The 25,313-nt window shown below is 43.6% G+C and overlaps 1 protein-coding gene across 2 annotated transcripts; it reads right to left on the bottom strand.

The window, feature by feature from the left end:
• Positions 1 to 8,381: 8,381 nt before the first annotated feature.
• Positions 8,382 to 21,326, bottom strand: DSEL (dermatan sulfate epimerase like). Of its 2 annotated transcripts, none has more exons than XM_049619683.1 (2): positions 20,946 to 21,326; positions 8,382 to 20,107 (listed from the first exon to the last, which is right to left on the bottom strand). In XM_049619683.1, the coding sequence occupies exon 2, from the start codon at positions 19,220 to 19,222 to the stop codon at positions 15,584 to 15,586; it is 3,639 nt and encodes a 1,212-aa protein (XP_049475640.1). In that variant the 5' UTR covers positions 19,223 to 20,107; positions 20,946 to 21,326; the 3' UTR covers positions 8,382 to 15,583. The 2 variants fall into 2 exon arrangements, with proteins under 2 accessions (XP_049475640.1, XP_049475641.1); XM_049619684.1 differs by having other exon boundaries at positions 8,382 to 20,103.
• Between the last annotated feature and the right edge of the window lie 3,987 nt (positions 21,327 to 25,313).

Genomic DNA, 25,313 nt, shown 5'->3' with positions numbered 1-25,313 from the left:
ACAAGGTGGGGGTGGGGGGGGTTCTGCCTTGTTGTTTCAGCTCCATTACTGTAAACAAGTGTGCTCTTCAGGGTCAGTTTCATGACATAGTTTTCACATCTGTGGGGCTGTGGGTTGGTGACCTTTAAAGAATAGTGAAAGAAGTGCCCTCTCGTGTTTCGAGACACAAAAAGGCTACGTTGTACCTCTCAGAGAAAGTGAGTTCAGATCAACTTTGTTACAGAGCTGTTGACTGTGACTTCAATGTTGATAATGAATTATTGATGTGTATTAAATAAGGTATCTTTAAACAGAAATACACATAACACAAGGTTATGGATTGATTGGTTAGTAAAAACATAAGGACCAGAAGACCAAAGGAACATAAATAACCTTGTATTTTCCCGTAGGAGCAACGGGGCCGTATTCACTAATTCAGTGTTTGTGTTGAGTTTAGAAAATAAAATATATAAAATAAACAAGAAACTACTGTAATTATAATGGTGACTGTCTGCTTAATACAGTAGATCTCAATCTGGGCTACCCAATGGAATCCCCTGGAGGGAGAACATTTTTTCAATACAGATACCTTGAACCATTCCAGGCCGAGAGAAAAAGAATCTGGGACGTGAAAGCCTCTGCACGGATATGTTTCTAAGTGTTCTCAAGTAATTCCAGAAATTTGTATTTTCTACCAAAATTATAGCTCGTAAAAGTGGAAGGCGTTGGATGGAAGGCCCCTCATTTCTGAACTGAGCCCTCCTGGCCTTCGTGGCTCATGACACCATCTTGGAAACGGCATGCACCCACTAAGGATGGTGAACTGGCATGCTACGAGCGGAAGAAACTGTGTCCCTTGTTACCTCAGGGTTGCATTCACCAGCTGTTGGATTCTCTATCTATGGACCTTTCTTCCACAGGAGAAAAAGAAAGATGTGCGTCGTAAGCCCATTTCTGTTATCTACAGCCAGACTCTCCCCAGCCTTCTACCTCATAGCTTCCTTACCATCACCTGTCTTGAGACCAGTATAATGGATCTCACGCAGTCAACCTCATTATGCCCATTATGAACTGCTGCTCACTCCCCAAATACCAAGACAATGACATCGCTCCTCTTGGCTACACTCTAAAAGCAAGTGACATTGTTCAGAACTATTTCCAACCTTTCTCCAGCTCCTGATATCTCAGGACCTCAGCCAATCAAAGCCTCCACATCCTCCACAACCCCAAGGCACATGCCTTTTCCTCTCTTGTCCCCACTCTAAGTCGGCTGACCCCAGAGGGTGTTTCTTCTTTTGAACTTGATTCAACTGTTGCCCACGCTTTCTTCTGGTCTCCTCCCACCTGGTTGGAAGGTGCCTTAGATTTTACTATAAGCAGTAATTTCAATGTCTCAAGAATCTCGGTTCCAAAGATCTATCTCTTAAAGCCTTGCTTCCTACCTTACGGTGAGTGGGTCCCTGACAAAAGTCTATGGCACCACCAGAACCTAGGGTCCTCTGTAACACTGTGTCCTAAGTCTCATATCCCCCTAAGCCTCTCTCCCTACAATCTATCCCCTGCACACAACCTCACCTTACATTTTTTTATCGTGTCACCTCACCATGCAATGGCCACATTCTGGTCAATCCAGTTTTCCAGTGTTTTCCACACTTGCAGGGGTGCAGCTGAACAAGGCTGGGAGAAACTATGTGTCTAAATGCAGAGTCATTCCCACCACGGGGGTCCTGAGGGCTACCGATGATATTGCAACCCTGCCCACCCCCCACTCTCTTTACCCTCTCATCTCCTGGATGACTGTTTTATGGCTTCTTCTCTCACCTCCAACCTCCAATACTTGCCCCCCACCATGCATTCTCAGCCATCCATATCGATACCTATTTCACAAAGAAAACAGAAGGAGCTACGGATAACTGGTATCATGGGTTCCAAGTGCTGTTCACCTAGGACTGTACGCACAGCAAACTTACAAGAGTTAGTGTCAAAAAGAGACAAATTTTAGGCAACAGGAATTGGGAAAATATTAAGGTAAACTTAAATAGAAAAAAAACATAGACACAAAGAAACCTTTGACAGCTTGATGGAATAGAAAGGAAGAACAAAAAAAGCAAATACATGGATAAGTGTAAATAAATGTTGGGTATGGAAAAGAGTAATATTTACTTCTCATTTTTCTATAAGCCTCAAAATAATACAAATAAGATGCATTGCTTCTAAACCAGTAAAAAGGAGGGAAGGACAAACATTTCAAAATAATTTAAGAAGGAAGAAAATGAAGAGGCACCTGGGTGGCTCGGTCAGTTAAGCTTCGGACTCCTGATTTCGGCTCAGGTCACAATCTGACGGGTGGTGAGGCTGAGCCCCACTTCGAGCTCTGCACTAACAGTGCGGAGCCTGCTTAGGATTCTCTCTGTTTCTCTCTCTCTCTGCCCCTCCCCTGCTCTCTCTCTCTCTCTCTCTTTCTCCAAATAAATAAATTATAATCTGTTTACAATGTATTTTGAAAACATGAGGCCAAAAATGTTTTAAAACATCAAGGTGAAAATTACATGATGGGCTAATACTTCGAGAGGAAGTTTGTTATCTACCATCAGCGAAAAAAATTGTTTGGCCAAAAGCGATGCTCAAAAAAAGACAGTCACTACATGAAGGCTCTATTCATGAAATTTACAACAAGTACTGTGTATAACATGCATATATCCCTTTAATGACATAAAGCTTTTACAGGAATTGAAAGATTAGGAAAAACTTATATGGATACACATGTTTTGAATAAGGGAATTATCAGGCTAGAGCCAGCAGATTTTCAGAACCTCATACCCAACAAGTGAAGAGTATCCACTGTTTATACAACACACAGAGCATTTATAAACATGTCCCAGACGCCAGCCCATATCCATCCAGAGGGCCTTATGTTTGACAAAATTGCCGCCATATAGCTCGCAGCTTTAGTTTCTGACTTCAACGTACAGAAGATAAAAACTGACAGCAAGATATAACTTAGAGAAGCCCTGTAAATACAGGAATACTCATGGTCATATAAGAGATCACATTGAATTCAGAAAATACTTAGAGGGCATAAGGGGAAAACTACATATTAAACTCGTGCATACGATGAATATGATTTTACAGTTAACTTGGTGGCCTTAAATTAACATAATAAAAAGAATAAATATTTTTAAATGAGCGTAAAAAACAAAACAACAACACCTCCTGACATCCAGAAGTTGGCCTGTTGCCATCAGTGAGGTGTGGTGTCCTCCTGTTGACCATAAATCATTTCAAAGAACAAAGCAACGCTGTGACTACGATGGGTCAAGACAAAAACAGGACAGCTCCACAACTGTGTCTGGACACAGAAAAAAACACGAATATTTTCCAGCTACGGAATCCTACACGCATCCCTCTCATCGTATAAGGGTGATGGCCACTCCTTTATCAATTACAGATTTAGCCTCTCTCTAATTTTCCCTCCTTCTAGATAAGATTACTCCAGATACCCAATCATAGAATTACCCTATTTCCTGACAGCAGCTAATTTAGAGCCAAGTAACACTATTTCTATCCTTTTTACTGTAATAAACACGAAATCTTGTTTGTTCCTGATGGTTTTTGGGTGGCGGGCATTGACCAAAAAATAACAGGCCGTACGATTAAAGATACAAAACACAACAACAGCAAATTAGAGAAAAAAAATAAAATAGGATAAAGGAAATATGTAAATCAAAAGCCAATATACAATATCAAATAAACAGAAAATAGTCAGAAGAACAATAACAATCAAAAGTTAGTCTTTTAAAAGACTTTCATGAAAGGAAAACCCTGATCAAGGAACAAAAAGAAATAAGGCACACGCACTAGGCATGGGAAAAATTTGTGGGGGGGTGGATGATTAGAGAGAGGCAGTAGAATACGTTTTGAGCAAATTTAGGTCAATACATGTGAAGGTTTAAAAGAAAAGGACAAAGTCTTTTGTCCAAAATAGGCTTTAAAAGAAACACATGACCTAAATATAGTAAGCCAATAACATCAAATGCAATTGTATACATAGCTAAAATGTTTCTAGAAAGAAAGCACAATGACCAGTTGGTTTTACAAATGAGTTTTAACAAATATGCTTAGTATTAGATCATTTGAATCTTATGCAAACTCTTCTGGAGAATATAAAAATAGAACATCCTCAATTTATTTTCTGTGACAAGTAAGTTGACTTCAAAATTAGACAAGTACACTATAAGGAAATCACAATTACAAGTGTTGATGTCAACATCTTAAATTCAATATTATCCAACTCAATTCAGCAACATACAGAAATAAAATGAATCATTCCTGGGCTGGTTTTATTCCAGCAAGTCAAGTGTGGTTTAATCTCAAAAGGAAACAAACAACAAAAAACATGTTCACATATGTGTCCTACATTAAAAGATAAAGGCAAAATAACATGTGGCTATCACAATAAATGGTGAGAAAGCATTGAATAAATCTCATCGGGCATTAGTGATAAAAAGTCGTTTCTCAAACCAGGAACAGAAGGGAATACCACATAGTAATAAGGTAAATCTACTGGAAGACACACAGCATCCATTTGCTCAGTGGTGAACTGTAAAAGCACTCCATTTACATTAGAACAGTACAAGAACACTCACTACTAAATCCATTCGATATTTTCTAGGAGGCCCTAACATGTGCAGTAAGGACATTAAAAAGTCGTAAGATTAGAAGGAAGGGAATATAATTCTCAGTCACACATTATACAACCTCCTATGTAAGTACGATTAACAGGTAAATTATTAAATTAATAGGAGGATTTGATAAGTTCCCTGATACAATATAAATACACAAAAATCAACTGCTTTTCTATATACTGGCCTCAGTTAGAATTTATAATTAAAATATAAATATCACCCGCTCTAATAATAATATATAAAGTGCTCAGACTTAAATCTATCAAAAGATTAACAAATGTATTCTATAAGGGAGAAATATCATGCTCCGGAAAGAGACTAATTAACATACAGAGGTGAATTCTCCAATATTGACGTAACGCACTGACAATTAACGTGTATTGTTCTTTGTTTGTTTGCTTTGAGGAACTGTGCAAGTTAATTCTAAAATGCACATGGAGGGGAAAGAGAATAAAAAGACTTGTCTTGCCAGACTTCAAGGCTAACAAAAAGACAACAGTAATTAAGACAGTGTGGTATTATCATTGGCGTAATCAAATTTGCCAGCAGAACAAAGAAGAGAGCTCAGATATAGACTCACACAAAACACAAGGACCCGGTATGTGTCAGAGAGGCATCGAAAGTTGGTGGGAAAGAAAAGGTTATTCAATCTTTTCCGTCTGGGACAGCAGATTATTTACACAGGGGAAAAAAAAAAAAACAATTCTTGGAAATAAGACAAAATCTGTGACGAATGGACTCTAAAACGGAGCCCAATTATCACAACTCCTGGTGTCCACGTTCTGTGCAATCCCTTTCCTTTGGCTGTGGGTGGGGCCTGCGACTTGCTTCAGCCACAACTGGTTAGGTGTCTCTTCTTCGATTAGGCTACATTGCTAGCGCTTTTCCTATTAATTCTGTCTCATCCTGTCCTTCCCGAGGTGAACTCACTTATGGATAACTCCATCTGGCACATGGTTGAGGATGGTCTCCGGCCAACAGGCAGAAAAGAACTGAGGCTTTTAGTCTGACTCTTGCTCAGAAGCACAGGAGCTCAGGTGAGCCTCAGATGACAGCCCAGTCCTCGGCAGCACCCCCTGGATGGCAGCTTTCTGAAAAACCCCGATTCCTGGATTCCTGACCCAGTAAAGCCACGCCTGGATTCCTGACCCACAGAAACTGTGAAATGAAAATGTGTTGTCTTAAGCCATTATGTTTGTGAGAGTATTGTTTTACAGCAATAAATCGTGACCAAAAAAAAATGTAAAATGCTCAAAATAAAATACAGAACATTTTCTGTGCTAAGGCCTTGGAGAAGATTCTTTAACATGATTCAGAGAAAGTATAAATAACAAAGGAAAAAACACCGACGTATTCGCTTACATTCAAATGTGGAACACCTGTGTATCAAAATACATTACAAAAGTGACAGTCCAAGGACCACGAAAACATACACTGAAAAGTTATTGACAACACATACGACCAAAAAAGGGTTAGTATTATTAATATATGGTAAACTTCAATGAATCAATAGGAAAAAAAGAAAGAACTCAATAGAAAAATGGATGAAAGAGAGGAATATGGATTCCATTTCACAAAAGAAACACAAATGGAAATAGTAAAGAGTACTACGTGTGTGTGTGTGTGTGTGTGTGTGCACATACACACCAGGGTGTATATGCTGTATGTCCTTAATATTCGAAAGCCTGCAGATAAAGACAAAAATGTGACACCCTTCACTTCCATCTTTGTCTTTCCACATCCAGGAAAAAAAAAAACAAATGTGACTCCCTTACCCCAGACTTTATTTTAAAAGTCTGAAAATGTCATGTCTAGGGGAAAATTTGGAGCGACAGAAACTTTTCCATAATGGCTAGAGGGTCAATTTGTACAATCTAGAAAATAATAACTTGGCATCATCTTGATGTTGAGGATATGCTTTCAGTCTTACACACACACACACACACACACACACACACCAGAAAGGAGGTTGGAATGGGGGTGTGGAAAGGTTCTAGGTACAAACAAAACACAGTAACAAAATTCTTACAATGGGGACTTTAAAGAACATATCCAACTTTTACATGCGATGTTTGAATTTTCACAAATTAGGTAGATTTCCCAAATCCAGCAGGATAAAAGATAAAGCATGGCAAGTTCAGATAATTGTATCCTCATACAATGGGACACGACCACGTTGAAAATAAGTGATCTCCACCTACAAACATCCATAGGCATTAAACAAAATTTTGAGTAAAGAAAAGCAAGTTGCACAAAAATATACGCAGTATGTTATTGTTTAGATAATGTTTGAAACCATGCAAAAATATACAGTATGTTGAAGGATAAACACATGTGTGGAGCTGTAAAGAAAAGCAAGGAAATAGTAAACACAAACCCAGGATAGATGTTCCCTCTGGGATCATTGTTGGGAGCAGGAGGATGTAATAATGGAAGGTTTGATGGAAGGCTTCACTACTAGTAGTAATTATGGATAATGGGCATACTCTTGCTCATTTTATTAATTTCTTTTTTTTAAGTTTACTTATTTTGAGAGAGACAGCGAAAGAGAGCATGCACGTACACAGGCAAGGGAGGGAAGAGAGGGAGGGAGAGAATCCCAAGCAGGTTCCACACTGTCAGTGCAGAGCCTGACACAGGACTCGATCTCACCAACGATGGGATCATGACCTGAGCTGAAATCCAGAATTGGATGCTTAACCACGTGAGCTACCCAGGTGCCTGTTATTAAATTTTCTTGTATCACATATGCTTTGTAGAGTATGTGAATATAGAATTCCTCACTCTTAAGCTCCAGCTCTGGCCACAGAAACTTATCAATATCATAGAGGACAGCTCTGACTTCCACATAGGGTCATCACAACTTTTCAGTGTCAACATATTAGTGTAACCTAATTTGCATATCTGCAATACCTACAATTTGAGCCATGGGAGAAATGGAGCCATCATACGCAGGGATCAACACAATAGTGTCTTCTAATTTGCATAGAGTGAACCATATCACAAAACCCATCACAAAACTAGATTTCCTGTCTATCAGTGATATGAACCCTACTATCATAGATCACCCAGGGCTCTCGGATCCAACCCAGAGGTACTTTCTTTTTTGCACTCATTGCTGAGGAAGGTGGAGTTTCTGGCTGGAGGTGCTGGAATTTGTTCCTGGGTCTTTAATACACAGTCATGGAAGAGAGAAAGCATCCAAACCTACAGAGCAGAAACCAGAGGATAAGACACTGTAGAATTTTACTCCAACTCAAAGAATAGGTGTGAATGACACGTGATTTCACAGAAAAGATTCTATACAGATCTGATCGTTGTATATTGATGTCATCTTTGCTACGTCTGGTGTTATGGTGAGTAATCGTCACATATGTAATTTGGATATGCTATACCTCCAACTGGTTTCCACTTCTTCCACCGTAGCTAGTGGGGTAAATGCAGTGTTCACACATAGTCTTGCACACCGCAGCTTTCACGTTCATCTCATAATAAATAAGTGGAAAAAAACAAAATAGAAAAACTACAATGGTTACAATATAGAATTAACACGTCAATTGTAGAGTTGTGACTGTACACGTTTGTGCGACTCGATTGATCTATTAACTACCGCACTAAAATAGATGACACCTTAAATACTAAACCACAATGTAAAAGACCAGAGAATTGTAGGGGATCCCAAAGAGGAAACGAGTACTGCTCTATTATGCTTTCACATGTGATTTTATTTAATCCATGCATCGACGCTGGGGAGGTTTACAGAGAGGGAAATGTAGACTTAAAAGGAAGAAAGGCGCCCAAGCCCTCACAGCTGTTCAGCATCTACTGACCTAGCGCTTTGTGTTCCGTTTTGTTTTCATTTCAAAGCTCGTCTAATACATGAAAGTGTTATAGAAATGTAACATGGTAACAGAAATGGCTCCCTTCAAACGAAGCCAGGAAATGGGGGGTGGGAGGGAAGGTACAAAGAAGGCCGGTGAAAGTCCCGCAGGGGTCTTCTGTTAGTTATTCCCAGAAAACCTCATGCCTCTTGTAGGGAGGAAACTCGGCCAAGTTGTGTGTGTGTGTGCAAGCATGCACTTTCTACTCGTGTGTTCCACAGTGGGCGATTTTTGATAGCTTTAGAGATCGTTCTATAAACAGTGTTGGGTAGAAGATAGAGTAGTAACTGAATGTATGTACAATTCAGTTTATTTTGGGAAGTGTGAAGAAAGAACCTCCTGCGTTGGTACTCATAAGCCCCCTGTAAGCATGCTGTGCACGTTTAGCACTGAATTAGCCACAGGGAGCAGGTTGATGTCTTAAAATGAGGATTAAGACCACCTATTTTGTGTAGGCCTGACTTCTGTTAACTGTATCCTTTACATGCATGTATCTTTTTCTGGGTATCTCATGAAAGCAATTTCATCACGTCTTGGTTGGAGTATCACGTGCCTCTACCTCCAAATAACCGCCCCCCCTTCAAAGTTTTTTTTGTGAAACACCACGTTAAGGCATCAAATTAAAAAGGCTTCATATGGTTAAAATAGCCATATTTTAAAATCCCATGTACTTTAAACAAATCTACAACAAAACTAATCTTTCGGAAGAAGGTGAAGGAATAAATGAATACATAATTACAACAATAAATAAATGCTAGAAAAACCAGGCTGTAGTCTTTCACCGTAGTGCAATAAGGGTTTAGAGCGTATTTGCATCCTGCAATAAATAAGGTAAGGAGCGTGTTATGCATTGTTCGTAGAGGGAGGCCAGATTTTATGCAGAGCCTGGAGTGTTTATACTGCTCATGTTCTAAATGAGACCAGTGACAGTGATTGGGAGCTAAACTAGTTTCCAAAAAAAAAAAAAAAAAGAATGTAGAGCATCACAGATGTCACATGTGTGTGAAAGTCTGCTCCCTGAAACCACTAAGAACAATGCATAATCCCAAGTTTGGAAATAGAGAGGAAGACAACATATGGGAGAACATCACATATCTCAGACATTTGAAAACCCGAAACACATAAGTAAAATTCAACGTCAGTGTTAATACACTTCCAAGAAAAATTACATTCGATCTTAAGAAAGTGCAATACAAAAATAGTTTAAACAAAACAGAAAGAGCAAATGCAATGTACTACAGAAAAGATCTGCTCAAATTACAATTTATATTTTTTTTCTCAAGTTTTAACCACAGTAAGATTTCAAAGAGAGTTTTCAATCGTTCAGAGAATGATTAACGCAATTGTTACAGGAGCCACTCTCCTTGGGCACCTTGCTTTCTGTGTTCCAACTTCCTTCCACCCCTCCCTCCCTCTTTGGCTCCCTCCCTCCCTTCTTCCCTCCCTTCCCTCCCCTCTTTCCCTCCCTTCCTGCTGGTATTATTTACACGGTGGAGAAAAGACCAGATTTTTTTTTTCTTTTTCCTAAACTGAATTCTACTTGAATACATTTGATTGTTAGTCACAGATTTGACAAGAGGTTTCACTTCCACTTGGTGCAGGCGCCTTTGAACTGGAATCGCTGTGAAATGCAAAATAAGAATGCGTTTCTTTCTAGTCCCCGCTAGACTGCCAGCTCCATAGGTCTCGTTCACCACCGCATTCCCAGTACTGACAGCTGTGCCTGGCAACGTGGGTCTGGAGGTTCTCGAGAGGAGGGAGAGGAAAAATGCTACTGGCCAGCGGGACTCTGCATGGAACACACAGCCCTATCTTTCTTCCTGTCATTACTAGCAACGATCTGCAGGAGCGCGTGCACACACACACACACACACACAACCGGTCAGACCACACTCCCACATCCTTTCCCCTTCAGAGTTGCTCGTGATATTCACCTGTAGACCAAACTACTTTGTCCTAAACGTGTTGGGGTAGTTGAGCGCGTGAGAGCGGAGAGAGCACAAGTGTTGGTTTTATTTGCACTACTTTTTTGGAAAAGGCTGCTCTTTAATGGGATTTGTGACACCTAGAGCCAAAACCTAGTTCGGAAAAAAACGGGGGCTGATGTCTCTCCAAGTATACCAACCACAACTTCCTCTGACTCAGTAAACGGCTCCCTCTCCTCACATCCACCACTGCAGAAATAAACCAATCGTGTCCATGCCAGGACAGACAACACTGTTTGGTGTCTTTCCTCCGGTGACAATCCCTACCTGGCACATGCCCCTCTACGGCTTTTTCTTCCCAATGAATTCCTATTAGGTTTGCAGTCTGGAAACACTGCTCATTCCTCACACAGCAGGGCCATAGTCAACCGACTTTTGTATTCTTACCTCACGCTAGTCAATATCTCGACCGTAGATACCCAAAAATAGGGTGAATAAATGAACTGATGAATCGTAAGTCCACTGAAAACTCCTTTACAAAAATGTATTTCCCACGGAGATAATAGGGGTTTCGAATTTACCTGTAAAATAAGTACCGTATACAGTTGCGAGGATTTTAACAAGACATGTGAAAACCTTACGGTCCAATGTGTAGCACATCAGAGACTAATTCACTATAGAGCCTTCTCTTCCGTGCCAATTCTGTGCACCACAGACTCGAGAATGTCTCGAGCAACCTTCTTATGAGCGGTATCACAAAGCACGAAGATCTCAGCCACGGCAGTGGGGGCGGATGCAGGGCACAGGTGCATAGTACCGAGATACCTTGCCATTCAGCAAGTGGGATGACATATGCAGCCGAGTGACACGAGTCCAAGCCAGAGACAGGGCCGGGATTGAGCTAGGGGAGAGGGGACAAGCGTGTCACTGAAGGGTGCAAGTTTCGCAGCTGAAATAATGAGGCTGCGTGTCCCTATTCAACGCGTCTCCCGTTTCCCAGCCCCTGCCTTCTCAGCCCCACATAAAATCCTCACGGTTCCCCAAAGACCTCAAGAGAGCTATTGCAAAATTATCCCAACCAGAGCCAAGTTGCTTTTAGCTTTTTATTTATTAGCAGTGGAGTCCTGTTATACATACTGTTTCAATAATTCTGTTTATGATCTTCAGTCTATCTTTTCTTCACCGAGGAACTGGGTAAGTGTGAAAGAAAAACAAAACAAAACCAAAGGTCTGGAAGCCTTAGCTGAACCTGTCTTTGGAAACAGAATTAAACATGTATACGTCACTTGGACCACATAGAACCTAAACTCCTATAAATTACAGCTCAAGCATCTACACGTGAAGTAGCGAATGTTAGGATCTGCTGTGTCAAGTTCCTATCATCCTTTGTGCAAACATCAGTCATTTAGTTCTTGCAATGTTATTCGGAGTTTTCTGCCAACATGAAGGGAAATCAAGATACTAGTGACGTAATGGAAAAAACTGCCACAGCAGCCATTTTTTGATGTCTTAGACATGCTTTAGTCAACATTTACATAAGCAGTAAACAGCCCACATATGAAATTCCTTGATGTATCCTGTTAGGCATCCTTACCTCTGAACATGGTGTCACATATTGCCTCCTATTTACATTTTTGCTAAAGAAATCAGTGAATATTTTACTAATTATCATCAGTTAATCAAGCCAGTGGAACGTAGCGATGTTAAAACCATTGCTAACATCTACTCCCAGATAATTGGATAGACTTCACGTTATCGAGAATGGCTAGGATCTTTGGCGAGGCCCCCGAAAGGGCTGGTAAGGAACGCTAATCCAGTCGGTGGTACAGGGGTAACATGTTTAAGATGCACTGGTGTGTGTGGAGGGGAGGTTCTTCTACAAATACACTTGGTGAGGGCTCTGTGGCAAGTCCCCGGCCGTGACTCAGAGTTTAACACCCTGTTCTCGCCAGGCATTTACTAATTCCCTGTTGGTTTAAAGAGACAGCTGATCAAATGTCTAATATTTGGGGTCTAGACCTAATGTGCATGCATTCTTGTCATTTGCTTTCAACTTGCACCTCTCTAGGTTTCTATCAATTAATTTTAAGCATAGTCACAAATTTATCTTCCTTTTCTTGAAGAGTCTCCCACTTCCTAGCCTCGCCAGACTTTGATTACAATAAGCTCAATTCCGGACATGGCCTTTTTCATCCTAAGTGACTAATCTGCATTTCAAACTCTCCAGAACCCTATTATTACCACTGGGTTTGTTACTTTTGCTAGCAAAATTAAGTCTTTTTTTTTTAATTTCAAGACTTAAATTTCATGTTAATAACAGCTGTTATCCCAATTAGGCCTATGTTTCCAGAAGTTAACAAAGAAAGGGGTTAATCTTACCGAGAGGACAGGTATTTCCTTTAGAAGTGTCACGTAGTGACAACCAACCCCGTAATTATTTTCCAGATGGTAAGAATAAAATTAGATGTGGAGGCTATCCGGATTTATCTGAGGCTAACACCCTAAGGATGCAAGACCAGCACGTCCTGGGAGTTAACCACCTTAGGAATTGCGATTATACGGCGGGGGGCCCCAAGCACAAACACATGTGTGCACGTCCAATGGCCGGGTCGCCCTCACCCCTCACACTCCTCACAGGGGAATCCGCAAATAGAAATCTCCTCCGGCAAACTCTCCCTTGGGGTGGGAGTGGGTGAGAACAGTGACAGGAAAAGTTCACCTTGGCATTGCTATGTGGCGGCGAAAGTTAGGACACTGTAAAGATCATTGTAGTAAGTATGTCCCTTTCTGGGGCGCCTGGGTGGCTCAGTCAGCCAAGTGTCGGACTTTGGCTCAGGTCATGATCTCTGATCTCACAGTCCGTGAGTTCGAGCCCCGCATCGGGCTCTGTGCTGACAGCTCGGAGCCTGGAGCCTGCTTCGGATTCTGTCTCCTTCTTCTCTCTGCCCCTCCCCACGCACACTCTGTCTCTCTGAAATATAAACAAACACTGGGGAAAAAAATAAAATAAAATATGTCCCTTTCTTTAGCTATCAAGAACACGTTCCCATATTCATTCACAGAACCAGTCTTTTTCATTTTCCCCATCTCTCCCGATTCCCCCCACATCTTCAACCTGGTTCTTCAACCTGGTTCCCCCTGCTGCCCATGGGGGTGTTTCCACCAAGTTCAGAGGCAGTGGTACAGCTTCTGCTTTCTTCTGTGACCTGCACGCATTTGTAATTCTTACCCTGATCAGACCTGCTATTACTGGCCACCCAAAGCCTTTTCCCTGGATGTGATCTAACATCACACGTCCTGGGAACTGACAGGAGACACACAGACTACGACCAACGACGGAACGAGTGCTGTCACCCGCGCGGCAGTGTTACGTGCTTGTTGCTGGTCCTGAGCTAGGAAGAGTAACCTCCCTGGAGAATACCTGTGCAGACTCAGGTCTTTGGCTGTCCTCTCCACTTACATTAATATGATTTTCGTTCACTTTGACATTGGAGCGAGAAAGCAGAGAGCGATGGGAAGGAAGTACATGGGGAGGGGGGAGGAGCGGTCTGTGTTCACACTCTAATGGAAGAAAACTGACAGGCCACTTAGGGTTGGCTGGGCTGTAACATATCCACAGCCTCATCACTCTGGAGGCACATTCTGACATAATAACAAACGACTGAGAAGGAACCGCTTTTATCTAGGTCAGAATGACAGACCCCCGAGTGCTCGAGAGCTTGGGGGAACCACAGTCTGAAACGTCAGGAAGACAGCAATCTGCACAGAGATTTTCTTTCATCAGGGCTGGGCGCTGCCTAATGGTTTTCATCCAACGCGTTGTAATCACTCCACGGGCTTATAATGGCATGGCGTTTTGATTTCAGGGCCTACCAAAATAAAATGAACCACATCTCATGACGACTACATTTATAATAAGATGCAGCTGGTAAAGGAAACAGATGCCTCTGACATCATCTCCCATTTGCCTTCAACTTTTGCAGACACTGGCAGTCTGTAAACTCATTCAAAGGGATGCAAGAAAGTCAGGCAGGTTTCCAACTCATTTCCAGCCTAAAAAAAAACACTGGCAGCATGGGCATGGCTTTGAGTCGTACGGTGATCGTTCCACAAAAAGAAATCTGATTCTAAGTCTGTGTCGGGCTTTAATGCAAAGTGCATCGTCAGGGGGTGGGGGTGGGGGGAATCCCCACAAACGTCTGGACTTCCACAATTAATAACCATCGACTGGTTTGCATGACAGTGACAGAAAGGATAGTGGGAGTGGTGGGATGGGAACAGCTGTAGCTCCAAGGAGGCAAAGAAGAGAAAAGAGAGTTTTAAACAGACAAGCAAGTCTAAAATACTCTCCCAGCCCTTGGTACCCAGGTTGTTCGAAGACTGACTCCTTATTACTTCTGAATAAAAAACTTAAAGGAGGCTTTTCAGGTCACTGTGTCTGACCTCCAAAAAGAAAAAAAAAAGTGCTCATTCTGTATTTCCATCTGTATTTTCCAGAAGGAATCCTACAGTTATGATAGGAAGTTTCACCATTTCCCCAGTGATAGTACTGAACATTATACACAGTTAATTTTTTTTTTTTTTTTTTTTTTTTGGTGCAAGATAAATGTGTTAGAAGATCTTTTAAAAAAGATAAGGAGCTTTTGTAGTCCATCTTGAAAGCAAGAGATGCTTGGGCAAAGCAGCAATTGAAAGGCCTTTTGCAGTGTTTGAGGTTCCCATATAGATCAGCAAAGTTACAGGTGAGGGAGAGAGTTCGACGAAAGCCCGGAAAATCTTTCTACCTCCCCTGCCCACCATCCCCTAACTTTCTCTGTGCCTCTGTAGCTGGAACATTGCAACAGAAAAAAAAAAAACAAAACAAAAACAAAACAAAACAAAAAAAAAACAAAAAACAAAACTTCAGAAACACAGGCAAGGAAAGCAGTGACGTAAAAATAAATCCCGCGAGGCCAAACATGGTGCCTATTTTTAAAACAATCTTTGTGCAAGTAACGAACGGAACACGCGCGCGCACGCACACACGTAGTACAAGAATAAACAAACTCTTCTAGTTCACGTCCACAAACCGCGTTGGCAAGTGTTAGTGCAAATGTCTGCTGACCTGCAGCGTTCAGTCCGTAAACTTTGGATATCCTAGACGCTCCATCAGTGTCCAGCAGATGTTCTCAATCAGTCTAATTTCATCTCTAGGCAAGTTTTGTTTCCAAACATTGGTGTTAGTTGGTGATATTTCCCCTTCATAGGGAAGATAGAAAAGGTTTGTGGAGGTGGCAAACAATATTTGGTTTAAACTAGCAGGAGACAAAGGTATTCCAAGAAAGGCAAAAATCCTTTCTGTGGTTTTCTGAGGAAAATGTACAATATCTTCAAACTTGATCAGCTGGTAGCTGGCGGGCAGCAAATCCGTATTTATTCTGAGTGCTGCTGCTGTGTTTGCGAGCCACAAATGAGACAACAGGGAGACTGCATTTGACTGGGATTTTGATAATTCTTTCCTCAATGACTCGTATTCGAGAGCGTAGCCTGAATTCAAGTTGCATTTGCCTTTACCTCTCTCTATCTTAAACAGTTTAGCTAAGTGCTCTGGTACATTCTTCAAAGAGTAGAGACTGGGTTTGCTGCTGTACAACATTGAATAGATCCATGCCCGAGGGTCCCTCACTATGTACAATGCCCTCATAGAAGCTCCTAAGACTTCTTGAAAAAAATGGAGCTTTAAGGTCCAGCTCCCGCTGCTTAAGCTGAGCACAGGACGTGCACTTGGGTAATAGACCAGGTGTCTCCTTAAAGCCCTAATATATTCAGCATCTCTATCAAAGGTGCCTTTCATTCTACTTCTTTGTTCGGGCAGAGACTCCCTCCTTTTCAGTTTTCTTTTTTTGTCCTTATTTGCTGTGAAGTATGGGGCCAGTTTACCCCGACTGGGTTCATGCAGATGGATGTTTTGCAAATGCAGTTTTGTGTCTTGAACCAAGGACTGCAACCAGCCGCGGAGTAAACGGAAACGCACACTGTGGATATCTGATGCCTTCCATTCACAGGCGTCTACAAACGAGTCGATTTCAAATTCAGTTTCAGGAATATCAATGTAGGTTGTAGGAACTCTGACGTAGAGAAAATCGCTACTGTTGAAAAAAAGTTGTTTGAGGATTTCAGCTCCTGAACCAGGAAGCGAGGTAACGACAACACTGGGAAGGTCAGTGTGGGGCCCTTCTGAAGACAAAGGCTTCGGGCTGGCCTCGGCCTCCGTCCTTGCCCATTTTGCACAGATGGGCTGCGTGCAGGTGTTCCACACATCCAGCAGCTCAATAAACCACAAGGCAACAACAAGGACTAGGATCCACCGCATTAGCTTTCTAAAAGAAAGGTAAAACCGCCACTGAAAGGTTAAAATCACCAAGCTAATGCACAAAATCAACCCAACTGCTATATTGAATTTAAATCCAAAGGGGAAAATAACCCGATCTTGTTTTATGGGCTTTGCTATCGCTTGGGTGCCCAAACCAAATCGGGTTATTTGGCCCTGATCAGCCACATTGGCAAAGCCACCAAAACCCAGGTAATCAAATCTTGTCTTCAGGTTATGGTAGTCGGTTACAATGGACACAACATGTTCGGTATTATTGACATTGAGAGAGATCTGAAGTCCAGAATTGGAATTATCAACAAATCTGCAGCTGGAAACATTGACATATGGCCCATAAAAGACATATGCGATTCTTGTGATTGTGGATTCCATCTGAAACGTAACATTAACAAATTGAGTCCACCGTTTCTTAAATTCAGCAGCTTGTTCTGCTTCTTGTATACTAGCAATGGGACTATTGCCATGATGATCAAACCAGAACATTCTGTAGTGTGCATCCCATACATCCATCATGGCGCCATTATACCTGTTCATAAACCTATAGGGGATGTACTTAAAATCAATGTCCAGATTATGAAAGAAGGCACTGACAGAGTTTATTGGGGAACCGTCCTGCCTCTCAACGTGATCAACGACGAGCAACGTTTGAGAATTTAAGAGAAGCAGAGCACGATACACGCTCTTCAGCTTCATTGCTGAAGAGTAAGCAGACACTGCTTCTCCACTCACAAATATCATTTCTCCATGTTGGGAGGCAGTAATGATTTCCCCCGCTGTGTCACCAACCTCCTCACCGGTCCACCTGAGCCACTGGCCACACTCTCCCAGCTGACCCTCCCAGGGCTGGTTACACTGGCTCGTAGGTGATGGAGCGAATACCAGCACATTGTTGAGGTGGCTCAGCTTGGGTCCGTAGAGAGCTTCCGAAACAAACACTTGTCCATTTGGGGCAAAAGTGAATGAGTTCTGATCTGGATGTTCATGCCCTGGGTTAAAGCTTCTCCACCCGTCAATCCAGGAGTATGGCTGAAAGTGAACTATGTCGTACACGGCTCGGCCCCCCAGCTTCCCGGACTTAAAGGACACAAAGGTATTGGCCTGTGTGTTTGGCAAGCCAGCCCCATAAGTGACAACACCCCAGTTAGGGAACGTGTGCATTTTCGCAGTACCATACTCAGCAGGAGGCTGTGGGGTGAGCTGGGGGTCATACCAGATGTATTCGGTGTGAAGAGTACTCCACCTCTGGGCAGTGGAGGGGACCATTGGTCCATCTTTAGGTCGGTGCCTTCTAATTTGCTGAGCTAACCAATTTCCAGCTCCATTCTTTAAGATAAACTTATCCAAAAAAACTAACTGGCTCTCTGGACCATAAAACCAATTATAATTGGAATCTGCAATACCCACAGTTCTTTGGAAGCCTGGTAAGAGGGTGGCATAATAGAACCAAAAGTGCATTTTCAACCAGTTATTATCCAAGTTGTTGATACTGAAATGGCGCTGGGCTAGAAAAACGTACTGCGTGACTGATTTAGCCGTGTAGCTTCCATAGGCCACACCTTCATCCAAAGAACCGTCGACAATATGATTCAAAAGGAACATCGTCTTTTCCATCACATCTACGACGACCTGTTTCCATATGTTTGCTTTAGATCCTTTCTCTACCCCGGTCACCAAAGCCCCGGTGAGTAATGCTATCATATTAGTAGCTTGGTGATTATGGAGAAGTTGTTTGCCCCACGAACGGACCTTGGAATACTCATACATCTCCTCGGTAACAGCCCCTATTTTTTCCAGGTATTTTTGTCTTCGATGGTCATCCAATAAGTTATATAAAAAGTCAAAGGCAGTGGCAAAACCCGTTAAGGAATGGCCGACAGGCACCTCATCCCCTGGTGCATTCTCCACTAGCCAGTCTTTGTAGCCAACCATTCTGTCCATGTATTCCAAGGCAAACTCAAAGGCAACTTTGTCTTCTGGGCACAACAAACAGTACAATGCTAAAGGAGGCAGATTGTTACCGTAAATTTCATTCCACTTGGCAGCAAAATCGGCATGCTTGGGTGGAGGTAGGTAGTATGTGGGGTTGGACAGCATAACTGTTACTGCACTTCTGATAGCTCTAAACAGATGCAAATGGCTTGTACGAGACTTCTGTCTCATGGCCTGGATTTCTCCAGCATCGAAATACAAACTTGGATGAAGCATACTTTTCTTCAGCTTTTGACTGGGCTTGAAATCTTGTACTTTCTGTGTCTTAAACTGATCTACGTCATCTGCGAAAACTGCCCAGTCAGAGTAATTGCTCACAGACTCCTCAAAAGTAGAGAAAGCAAACATCACTAATGCTAAAAACAAGACATGTCCTGTAAACATCAACGCCATGATCCATCGGGGAGCTCCCTTCCTTAGGCATACAGGTCGCACACAGTGCTCAACGTGTTTCCCATCTGCTCAGTATAAAACATACATTTAAGGCCCCGAAAAAACAAAGACTATAAATCATATATGCTGTGAGATCCAGCTGACATTCGGTTCATTCAAAGCAAGCAGGGTTGCCAAGAAGAGAAAACGTGCACTATCTGTCTGCCTGGCAGAACTCTGCTTCCAATACAGCTTCAAGGAATGTTACAACCTCTAATGTTTCCGTATCGCGCACCAAGCAGTGGTATAGTCAAACACACCATGAATTCAGGATTTACTTCCTTTCCGTAAATCTAACATGAGGAGTCAAAACACACATTGTAGGGGGGAAAACAAAAAAAGAATAATCACTCCGAAATCCAAATCAAGAAGTCGTTCCTAGGAGGGGAAAGCAACACTAGCGATCACATCACCCACGTGTACGATGCGGGTGAGGGGTGTTTGCCCAAAGGAGTCGATGAACTGCTGAAATTCTTGGCGTCGACTTGGTTGTTATTCCCTTCCGCTTTTTACACTTTTGCTTTGAGATTTTTTTCTTCTTCCATTTTTGGGAAAAGAACATCCTCAACAAGTGTGCAAAGTCCCACTTGGCTTTGAAAAGCTCAAACTTTCTGCCCTCATTTCAAATCTGTCCTGTTCAGGCTTGCTCATCGCCTGTTATGACCCAGAGAAAGTATTCTCATATCTTCTTTTATCAGCTTCATCCGTACAATTATAAAAATCTAACCGCTCCAGCCACCTAGGTGCTTCTTTTCCAATCATGAAGTAACCACCAACTGGGAAAGAAAACTCCCCTTTCACCGAGAGTGACGGTTCTTTTCTGCTCCTTTTTCATGACACTCCTTTCTGGGGGAAAAACACAAAAAAATGCTCTGAGGCTACAGATAGGCTAGGAGTGGACATGAACTGATGATTTAAATGTTCTACAACCCCTTGACAGAAATTGTAGCAAAGCCATAAAATCTGTCCTTGAATACAATCTCAGCTCAAGTGATTCTTTTCTCCCCCCCCCCCCCTTTACACTTTCAAATGCACGTATTAGGCTAACAATGAATGGTGGCAGGTGTCAAGCACCTACGGGATGTAACTTTCCTGCAGTATTTTAGCCGTGGCTTGCTGTACCCATTGAACACGTTTTAATTCAAGTGCAGTTAACACAAAGATGAGTCCCGCAATCATTCTTGTCCTTTGGGTCACAAGGGACTTTGTCCCTGGACAAAAAGCGAAAGTTGAAAGGACCTTTTCGGTTCCGGTTGAGGGGGTAGCTTTGACGGGATCAAAAGGTGCCTTTGTATGGGAAACTACCAAGATGATCACGTTTCTCCAAGGAGAAATCACATGCCCGTGAGTGGGAGCAAGAACGGCAGTCCTGCTTCAATCGCACCTGTAGCCTCGCCTTCCATCCTTACAAGAGGCCACCAGAGGGAGCTCGCACCCAGACTTAAGGTGCAGCTTCGCCTCTGCCCGGCTCGGCTTTGGAAGAACCGAAGCAAGTTTCGGTCTTGGACAAGTCTCCTCTCCGTAGGAAACATTAACGCTAGAGTTTCCTGAACCGCCCCGCCTGTTGCATATTTTTCATTCGCCTCCTACCAACGTGCCGCCCGCCCCCACCCTCCGCTCCCCACCCTCGACCTCTGGCTGTGGTTTGGGGATAAGCGACCCTTAAATGGCCAAGTCCGCTTACCTTCGGCAGATGTGGACGGGGTCTCCCGGCAGCGCTGGGCCCCAACGAGGAGGTGGAGAGTTCGAGAAAACTGCTCCGCACAGGGGGCCCGGCCGCGCCGTCCCCCCGCGGGGCTCCCCGCGCCCCGGGCACGGGGCCCCCCGCGCTCCAACAGGCTGCGGCCCCGCGCTGGTCCCCCGCCCAGCGCCGCGAGGACACGCCCGCCCTCGGGGAACGCCGGACGCCCCGGGCAGCCCCGCACCGCGGAAGGCAGATCCACGCGCGACGGGCACTCTCGCGGACCCCGAGTTCAGCGGAGCGCCGGCGTCCCCAGGCCGCGATGCAGCCGCGGCCGCCGTTCCTCCGTGCCAGCTCCGGCCGCGCGGCCCGGGGAAGGCGAGAGACGGCGACGCGGGCCGGGGGCGGGGCGGAAGCGAGACGGGGGCGGGGTCGGGGCGGGGCCTCAGGCCCGGGGAGGGCGTGCGATGGGGAGGTGAGCGCTGGGCGGGGCGGGAGCGAGACGGAGGCGGGGCCGGAGGAGGGGCCTCGGGACAGGGGCGGGTGAGGGACTGCGACCGGAGCCGGGGGCGGGGCGGGAACGGGACGGGGCGGGGCCTTAGAGCCAGTGGAGCCGTAGGGAGGAGATGGCGACCGAGTCTGCGGGGCGGGGGGCGAGGCGGGAACAAGGCTGGGGCGGGGGCGGGGGCGGGGGCGGGGGCGGGGCCTGGGCGGAGCTGAACGCCCCATCCCCGGTACCCTTCGCCGAGTTGGTGGGTTCTCGGGGCGCGAGAATTCCCGGCTGCGGCGGGCAATCTGAGCCGAGGAGGGGGACATTTAGAAGTGCAAGTGTCTGAAGACCTCGTCGTGCTGACTGGGTCCTGCTGATATTTACCCTCTGGTTTTCGGGGGGAGGACTGCTGTAACCGGGCTGCGGGTGGGAGGGAGACAGGACTTTCTGGGCAGGATTACAAATGACCTAGGAGAAGCGGGACCGGCGGGACAACGCTGTAGGATGTCAGGAATTAGCCTTAGGAAGAGCAGTGACTGAGGAGGGAAGGAATGAGAGGCAGCCAGCCTGAGGTTGCTGTCATTTAGAAAAGCAAAATCAATACGCCAGATTAATACGAGAATGACTTCGGGAGCACAGATGCTAAAGATCGGAGGAAAACAAAAAGGCTAATCGGTTTTATCGATTGAAATCATTTATCCGGCAGTATAAATATGAGACGGTGTGGGACAAACAAGTAGAACGAATCTCTTTCTCATTAAAGAAATGAAAACCGAAAATCAAGCAGAAGAGAGTGTGCCTCATTTCGTATGACACCTGTGTGCGATTCCAGGACGTCCTAGAGCTGCGAATTCTGTTGCACTTGACATACAGAATTTCTCACAGCTGTCTGAGGTTACACCTGGGCCTGAGCCAAACCAGGGTCTGACCTAAACTGTACAAATAACGTAGTAATCATCGGAATCCAGTGAAGGACCAAGCCTCACAAATGAACAAGCCCAACCCCCAGCTGGGGATTGATGATACCTTCACTTTCCTCCAACTCCATTCCATTTTGGTGAAACGGACAGACGTGTCCATTTAAAAATGTGTCCCTTGCTTAGATCACTTCTTGGTACAACTAAATGGTAGACCATTACTAGCAGAATAAATTTCGAAAATAATTTATCTTGAAGATGAAAGGTGCCTTTACCTCATCACTCTCCAATTTTGTCCTCTTGGGAACTCTACCCCACTCCAAAAGGCCAAATTTGCTTTGGCTTTAGCAACCCCCTAACTATGCTTACCTCATTCCTTTCTCCGTGGTGTCCTCTTGCCCAGCTAACCCCAGAGACCAGTTGACATTTTTCTGACTACTGGAGTTCTTTTATCATCGTTGTCTTAGCTCAGATGCTTAAATTCCTCTGTGAACGCCTCTTAGGTTTCCCTAGTTAGAATAAATTACTCTGGCACTCTATGATTTGTATCTATTTCCAGCCCTTATAGATCATTTGTTTTGTGCCTTATATTTCACCGGACTCCTGCGGTGTATTCAAAGTTCTTCAGGTCATCAGCAGTCTCTCAATTCCTTCTGTGAGCACTGCATCTGTGCCTGAAATGAGTCGAACCTTTAAAAGCTGGGCTCCCATAGAGCATTGTCTCTGCCACTGAGGTTCATCCGGAAACAAGGATTCTCCTCTGAACTCTAAGAACAGAACTTCCTGCAAAGGTCGGGATGGTCCCCTATGTGACCCACAGTGGCTTCCAGCCTCATTTATGGGAGAGAGTAAGAGATGGGGGAAAGAGGATCCCGAATGCAGAGATCCCTGTAATTGGCCGTGAAAGGGAGCTTTGGAAACTGCCTGGGAGTTAGCGTTGCCAAATGCGATATAGTGCGCAAAACTGCAGACCATTTCCTAGGGCAAAATGTGTGGATGGGGTTCTTTCATTCTGCGGATCCAAATTCCCCCCGTGATGCTAGGGCACAGTGACTCATGGCGAATCATCATTATGAGCTCTAAAATCTGCCAGGCAAACGTTCTAACGTTCTAACTTCCATCCGGTGTTTTTTTCAGGTTTATCCACCTTAATACGATCATTTTCATTTTACAGAAGAAAGCATTCAGGTACAGTGTGGTCTTTGGTCCCCCCCCACCCACCCACGCATCTGCAGTGAAGCAGGATGCACCTAACTTCTCAGTATTTTCCGACGAACTTTCAGGCTAATTCGCTTTGAACAGGCATCATCCCCCATGTTGTGCGTGCTTTGCAATAAATAAGAGCTACTGCGAAACAATTCAAATCGTTGGCAGAAAGGGTGGTAGGTAAGTGGCACTATGAAAAATAAATAGAGTCTTATTTCCTGGGAACTAAAAATGGATAACTATTGCTGCTTCTTCCACATGTGGAGAAGGTACAAAGTTAGTTAATTATAAATAATGCATTCAACCATACAAGGGATGAGCTGTATGTCATGTTATTGCACATTAAAAACTTTTATGAGTGTGGCAAGAGACACATATGCCAACAGCGGTTAAATTCAGAATCCTAGAGCCGTATCTTATTTTAATATAAGTGGAGAACAGTACAATCTATCGCTTGAATTTCTCCCTATATACAAGGTTCTTAAATCTACACCAGCTTTCGCTTGGGATTTCAAAGAATTTATGAAAATGTGTTTGCTTTATTTGAATATCTTCCACCCCTATCCCCAGCCACCCTACTTACAGCAGAGATGATGCTTTCTGGACTGGATTCCCCAAGTCGGGAGCCTGCCTGCCCACTTACCCTCCTTCCTTCCTTCTTTTCCTTCTTTTCTTTTCTTTTCTTTCTTTTTTTTTTTTTTTAATTCTCATCACCTAACCCAGAGCCCAGCACTTTATCTTGAGTGTGTGTTGAACATCGAACATGAATTATCACCCTCATTTTATGGCAGAAGAGGAAAAAGTCATAAATGTCTAAGGTGGGCTCCTGAATGCTGAGCAGAATCAGAAACTCTTTTTCTCCAGCTGTGCTGAGAAGCTTGTTACCGCACAATCATAGTTGGAGCTTTGTCTTGGGGTGACTTAATTCAAATGAAAACTACAACTGGGAAGTTGGCCAACATTTTAAGGAGAATTTCTGCAAGAATTTCATGTGTTAAGATAGGTAAATTCCAAGTTCTGAGCCTTAGAACATAAGGTAAATACTGCATCGCCTTACAGATAGATAAAACGCAAGCCATAAAACAAGCCAAGACACTACATAAAGTTCCTCGGCTGAAATCTTATTTGTTCATCATCTATTATTCTGGTGGACTCTTAATAATTGGGGCAAAGATACGTAAGAACTAATTGCTGTGCGTTCAGCAACTGACCACACCCAGATCCCCAGTGTATGGGCTTGTGCAGAGAGCAGACTTTTGAATCTGGGGGTGACTTTGTTAATTTTCTTTAGCATAACCCTTCCTTGAGATGGTTTTGGCTGTGAGAGCTCAGATGCAGATTTCCTGAACCACTTACCAAGGCCAGATGTATATTATATTGATCCATGAACACTGTGAGAACGAGCGTTTTCCCCAGAGTTCAGGGAGATAGCAGCTGTGATTGTGCAGAAACAGACACCAAACTAAAGCTGCAAATTTTATTGCACAATTGGCCAGCGGTAATAGGCCGCACCAATAATAAAGACAAAACCACAGATTTAAAGCAGGCAGTAGAATCTAGAAATAATCTTTCTGCAATCGCTTTGAATACAAAACGTCTCAAAATGACAGGGAATTTGCCTGCAGAGTTGCTAATGAAGATGTGGCTGAGTGTGCCCTGAGTTTGTTTATCCGGCTGTACAAGGGTCTGCATGACAGTAACTGGATTTATAAAAATTTAAAAATACCACAGCCAAATTCTGAGGAAAGAAGTTTCCCC

Source organism: Panthera uncia (assembly GCF_023721935.1).
Source record: "Panthera uncia isolate 11264 chromosome D3 unlocalized genomic scaffold, Puncia_PCG_1.0 HiC_scaffold_8, whole genome shotgun sequence".
NCBI lineage: Eukaryota > Metazoa > Chordata > Mammalia > Carnivora > Felidae > Panthera > Panthera uncia.
The sequence above is the reverse complement of the archived record's forward strand: the minus strand, read 5'-3'. Positions and strand labels throughout refer to the sequence as shown.

What these genes read in the sequence shown, in the direction of transcription:
- DSEL (XM_049619683.1), bottom strand. Translation starts at nt 19,222, where the DNA reads ATGGCGTTGATGTTTACAGGACATGTCTTGTTTTTAGCATTAGTGATG.